Source organism: Carlito syrichta, unplaced genomic scaffold (genome assembly GCF_000164805.1).
Source record: "Carlito syrichta isolate Samal-C Ts95f unplaced genomic scaffold, Tarsius_syrichta-2.0.1 Scaffold302012, whole genome shotgun sequence".
In the NCBI taxonomy this organism is placed as follows: Eukaryota; Metazoa; Chordata; class Mammalia; order Primates; family Tarsiidae; genus Carlito; species Carlito syrichta.
In genome coordinates this window covers 219,773-225,772 of record NW_007246108.1, presented here as the reverse complement: position 1 = coordinate 225,772, position 6,000 = coordinate 219,773, and the positions used below count along the sequence as shown (strand labels likewise).

The window sequence follows — 6,000 nt, the reverse complement described above, 5'->3', positions numbered from 1 at the left end:
TCTTTTTTCACTCTCTCCCATAAAGAAAGCTTTATCACGTGTGGCCTTAAACTTGCAGCAAATTGCAAAGAAATGGCTCAAAGGCTTCAGCTCTTTCTGTGCCCTGGGAGCTGAGATTCACGTCAGTGGCCTTGCCAGCGTGGCCAATTCTCTGCAGACTGCCAGAAAAAAGAGGCCAGGAGGAAAGAGGAAAGAAAAGAGACTGCCCAGGGGTGAGACCATGTCCCTCATCTTTTCTTTCCCATAATCTGCTCTGTGTTCACTCAAGCTCTTCCTACCTGGCAAAATTGTTCAAAATTGCTCTGGAATTTGCCTCAGTTTCCTCTTTCAGTCTGTGGCGTGTGGCTTGGCCTCTTAGTGAGCACATTGACTGGAACTGACTATCTTTGATCTCTACCTCCAGGTAAGATTTGGTTTTCTTTTTTTGTATTTTGTGACTAGTATGCCTGATTCTCTCAGGAAAGAAGTTAATAAGCCCTTAATTTTTGCACTACTTGTATTTTATCCATAACAATCTCAATGAAAGTTGATGGACCTCTTTTGTTAGTTTGGTGGAAACAGGAGAGAAGACTTTTTAAATAAGTCAGATAAACTCAAATCTGAGTTCAAATTTTGACTGAAAAACTTATTAGCTAGGTAGCTTTTGACAAGTCACTTAACTGCTTTGAGTCATACATTTTAAAAATGGGAACGATAATACTAAACTGGTTGGATTGTTTCAGGATAAAAAAGTACACACATTTCCTGGCACCAAAATAGTACTTATTAAATATGAATCTGACACAAATAATTATTTGTATGAGGAAGGTATTAGTTTCCAAAGAACATAAACTCCTTCTCATCAAGTACCCTGAGGTTATTTTTTAGTTCATCTGAAGGAAAGCCTCCTGGTGTCCAGAAGTCAAGCTAGGACAGAGGTTTCCCTCATGGGAGATGACTAAGAGAAAAGAAGGAGGGGACTGGCTGCCTTTAAGGACTTTCTCTGCAGTGGTCCTTGGAACTGACTGCAGGATAAAGTCCTATTCACTGTTTCAGACACAGGGGTTGAGTGCATCTGAGCGACCTAACTACAACCTTCTTAAGGCACCTGCACTCTGCATTTAGACTAAGGATTGATTTTCAAATCCATCTGAACATATAATTCACCTTTTTGGAGCGCTAATAAATTTTAAAACTGTTTGGTTTGTTTTCCTTTGGTTTCCAAAATAAATTATACGCTAACCCAATGTATTGAATGAAACTTTGTCATATGTCTTTTCCTGGAAGAATCAATTCAAATGGCTGGAGATCAATTAAGGATTTGCCAAGTACAAATCCTTCTGAATAACTGTGTGCTCTTGCTCTACTTCTGCAGTTGCAAATGAAGAGAGAGAGCCCACATGCCCCAAGGATCTTTCCATTCATATCTTTGAGCTTCCTTCTTCCTTTTCACAATGAACTGTAGCCTCCTTGGAACATGCTATACTTGCAGTGATTTACATTAGCCGTCAACATAAAATTATGTTTTCAGTACATTTATGCAGTGTCAATATTTTAAGCTGGATATTAGTTTGCCCTAACACAATATCAACTAAGATTACTGTAGTTATTTTTTGTGAACACTGCTGAATCCAATTAGAACGATATTTGTGTCAGCACCTCCAAATTAAGAAGACTCAAAATGTGTTTTAGTGTCTCAGGTTTTAAAATATTAATATGATTATCTTTTTAACATTGCATTCTAGATGTAGCCCTTTGAATCTTTTAAGATAAATTTTAGGATCAATTATAGCATATTTTATTATTGGACAATTTATTTGCATTTTCTGATCATTGGTTTTGCATTATAAGTGATAAGAAATAATGAGACATCTGAACCCCTAAAACAGAAGGCCTATTTGAATTATATACTTTATTTTTTAGAAAACAGATTGCATATTAAGCTGTAAAGTTAATATTATTTGTTTGTATTTTAAAGTCTTTATGGTTTATGTATTCATTGCCTGGTGACATTTTTAATACTTAAAAATATGTTTTGTATAAGTAATACATGTTCATTTCAGAAAAATTAGAAAATATGGAAACACAAAGATTAAAAAATCATTTGCAATACTACCAACTAGAAATGTGTTATCTTTTGTTTATAATTTTTTGAAGCTTTGTCTCTATACATATGCATATGTGAATACATGTATGTTGCTTTTATAAAATAGCTTATTATATAGACTCTTTTGTGGAATATATTTCAAAAATAAAAATCAACTCTATAATCAACATAGATCTATATAACTATATTTACTTGTTTACACAATCTCCAATGGTTTTAAAACATTGCATTACATTAATATACTATAATTTGCTAGACATTTAGGTCGTTTTGTTTTGATTTTTTTTTAAGCAATTGGTCTCCCTAGGAGTTCAATTAAAGGTACTCAGTAGTTTTGTAGTAAAGACATCTATTTAAGCCGGGCTCGGTCGCTCAGCCTGTAATCCGGCGCCTTGGGAGGCTGAGGTGAGTGGATTGCCTGAGACTGCGGGTTCAAGACTCGCCTGGGCAACTTGGAGAGACCTCATCTCTACAATAAATCAAAAAATCAGCCGGGTGTGGTAACGCGCGCCTGTAATTCCGGCTACTCGGAAGGCTGAGGCGGAAGGATCGCCGGGGCCCAGCAGGCGAGGCTGCGGTGGTCGGGAGCGGCCACTGCACTCCAGTCTGGGCGATGGAGTGAGACTCCAATTAAAAAAAAAAAAAGAAGAAATCTATTTAACATTCTACAACCCAGTATTTCCCAAACCCCTTTTTTATTGTGGTGGCAAAATATTATTCTGGAAAAGTAGTCTTAGTGGTTCAGTGGATCTCTGAAGTTGGCTGTTGATACGAGATGCTGGTAAATAAATATCTTTTTTTTGTTTAATTTTTGTTTTCAAATCAGGAATGGATGTTGAATTTTATCACCTGATGTTTTCCGTCTACTGAAATATTATTATTATTATTATTGAGTTGGATTCTCATTCTGTCGCCCACACTGGAGTGCAGTGGCCGCTCCCGGCCAACACAGCATCGACCTGCTGGGCTCTGGCGATCCTTCCGCCTCAGCCTTCCAAGTAGCTGGAACTACAGGCATGAGCTTATTATTTTTAAGTTTGAAGACTTTATGTGATAATTTAGGTGAATAAAGTTCCCAGTACTAATTTATTGTTGCATCTTTTAGAATAATACTAATTATGACATTACTATATATTATATTAATTAATATCATAATATTAATTAATTTGAATTTGCTAGTATTTTATTTAGAATTTGATAACCTATAGACTTGATCTGATGTTTTTCTTTTTGTGCTATCTTTGTGAGATTTTGTTATCAAGATAATTTTAGTTTTGTCAAATGAATGAAGACAATGATCATTTATTTCCATTATCTGCTATCTGTCCTTAAAGAATATCCCTTGATAAGGCATTCCTTTTACATCATTTATCCTTAGTGGCTTTGTTCAGGGGATAGTTAGAGAGTGTTTTTGACAATGTCTTTCTTGGCAATTTTTCTCTTCTGGCTTGTATAATTACAGCTAATTAACATTTGCTAAAAAGTTATCCATTTTGTCAAGATTTTAAAGTTATTTCTGTATGTTGCATATAATTTTTATGGTTTATACTCCTAAACATCTGTGTTTTTATTCTATTAATATTATATCCCTGTATCTTTGATTTTGATCTGGATTAATATTATTAGCTCTGGCTTGTTTACTTATTTGGTTTTTACATTTTTTTCACTCTCTTTTATTTACTTTGTCCATTAAAAAAATAAATTATGAGTGTTTATAAAATTAAACAATATTCATGCCTAATAATAATTTTTTAAAGGCCCTTATTCTCCCTTTTCTTTACTCATTTTCCACTCCCCGAAGGAATACTTAACGTTTAAATTGTCTAGGCCTTATGTTATTTGACTTTATATTTCAAAACAAAATGTTTATGCTATTACTTGATTCTTCAGTTTAAGATAGTATCTGTGAATTCGAACTATGGAGGTTGAGGTTTAGTAAACACAGAAAAAGCATTGCATAAAGTCAAGATAGTGTAGACATTGGCAGAATTAGCCTAAATTTCTACCATGGTACCTAAAATTTTACTCCTAGTGTTATTCTTTTAGTTAGTGATAAATTGATATAGAAGATCTGTATTAATGTAAAATTGTGTCACCTGATAATATTAGGTGTATCCGGAAGTTATATCATTTTTGAAATCCCCTGACTTAGATTACATTATCAGGCAGGTACTGAGCCAGGTGGCATCCTAAAGAAGTAGGGTCATAGGATATGTAAATATTGATGTGAACAGGGAGAAAATATGTTTGGTCAGGACAAAAGAGTGAGGGGAGGTGGAAAATTAGGCATAGGCAGAAAGGAATGCCAGCATTGTCCTTTCACTTGAATTAAATATAAGCCTGAAGTACAAATGATGCTACTTCCTTATTTTTCAAACTAAAATGTTACACAAATTGGATCTCTTTTTCTGTGTCATATTTTAAACCTCACTTTGGATGCTTCAGGAATTATAAAATGCTTTAAAAATCTATGATGGGTGTAAACCTTTTCTATTTATTTTGCTAGGAAGATAGATTTAAAGGTTTTAAAGACTTAATTCTAATGAATAAATATTCAAATGCTTGAATTCCTCTCCTTACTTTCCTACTTACTTCTAGTTTAAGCTGGCAAGTTCACAAAGTTAGCAAAATTCTGTCTTGTTATTTATTCCAAAGGCAACATTTAAATTTTTCTTTGCCATAATGAAGCTTAAACTGGAGAAATTGAGAAAGAATTCTGGCTACAGAGTCCCAACAGCAGGATTACTTCATCAAATATCCTGGTTGATTTTAGTTGAAATATTTGCCAACTTACTGTGGTAGCAAAAAGTAGCTTCACTTTAAATTATGACTACAGAATTGTGGACCACTGTTGAATAAAAACATTATTTAATAAATTGTACATTATTGAATAATAATTATTATTATTTTCTTCTAAAATCAACTTTGACAGATCAAAGTCAAGGAACATTTTTATAATGGATACTTCATCCAAAGAAAATATTCAGTTATTCTGCAAAACTTCAGTGCAACCTGTTGGAAGTCCTTCCTTTAAAACAGAATATCCTTCTTCAGAGGAAAAGCAACCATGTTGTGGTGAACTAAAGGTAGAGTAACAAAGAATTAGGTGGAGTTAATACTCTTGGCTTTCTATCTAAATATCTTCTATGTAATAAAGTCAGAACAAGAATTGTTTTCTTTTTAACAAAGTGATCTGAGACCTTACATGTGGTACAAACAATCTCTGCCTGACCTTGTAGTTTAAATAACTTTCCTGTGTTCATCTGAATGCTCCTCTTAAATAGAAAAGTGAGAGATAGTAGAAACTAATACTTATTGAACTTCTGCTATGTACCAGAAATTGTACCAAGCGCTGAAATAAAATTTAATCTATCAAACATCTACATTATCTCCATTTTTACAAGTAAATTATTTTACAAATAAAAATGGGAATCAAGTTACACAGGAGGGTGAAGAGTAGCTTTTTAAATGGTGCTTTGTGTGACTACAAGTTCCCACTCTTTATTTATACCAAACATTAATCCAACAAATATGGGGTTTTTTGCATACACACTTACCCGCCTTACGAATACTCCATTATAGACCTGTGTCTAGAAAAATACATAAGCAAGATATCCAAAAGTGTTTTCATTGAGAAAGAATTTGAGTATGAATTTAATAAATATATGAGTTGACTTAAACATATGGAATAGTAATTCCATTTTTTCAGTCTATATATTATGTTCCCTGCTGGAGCACACGCCATTACTGTGAAATATGTAATCACAAGTGCTAGATTTGTGATAAAATGCCAAGTGTTTGCCTTATAGTTTTATTTTATTTGAGTTTAGTTTTTTACCTATGAATGGCTCCTTCATCTCTTTGTCTCATCATACACTGAATCTATTTTCTTTTTTTTGTTTTTTTTTGTTTTT

General features: G+C 33.6%; 1 protein-coding gene across 3 annotated transcripts in view; it reads left to right on the top strand.

Moving 5' to 3' along the window:
- The window catches only part of SLCO1C1 (solute carrier organic anion transporter family member 1C1), a 51,639-nt gene continuing 45,639 nt past the window's right edge, over positions 1–6,000 (top strand). For all 3 annotated transcript variants that reach the window (XM_008055876.2, XM_021711285.1, XM_008055874.2), the window contains exons 1-3: positions 1–212; positions 332–403; positions 5,019–5,172. In XM_008055876.2, coding sequence (XP_008054067.1) covers positions 5,044–5,172 — 129 coding nt within the window. In that variant the 5' untranslated portion in view covers positions 1–212; positions 332–403; positions 5,019–5,043. The remainder of the gene's footprint in view (positions 213–331; positions 404–5,018; positions 5,173–6,000) is intronic.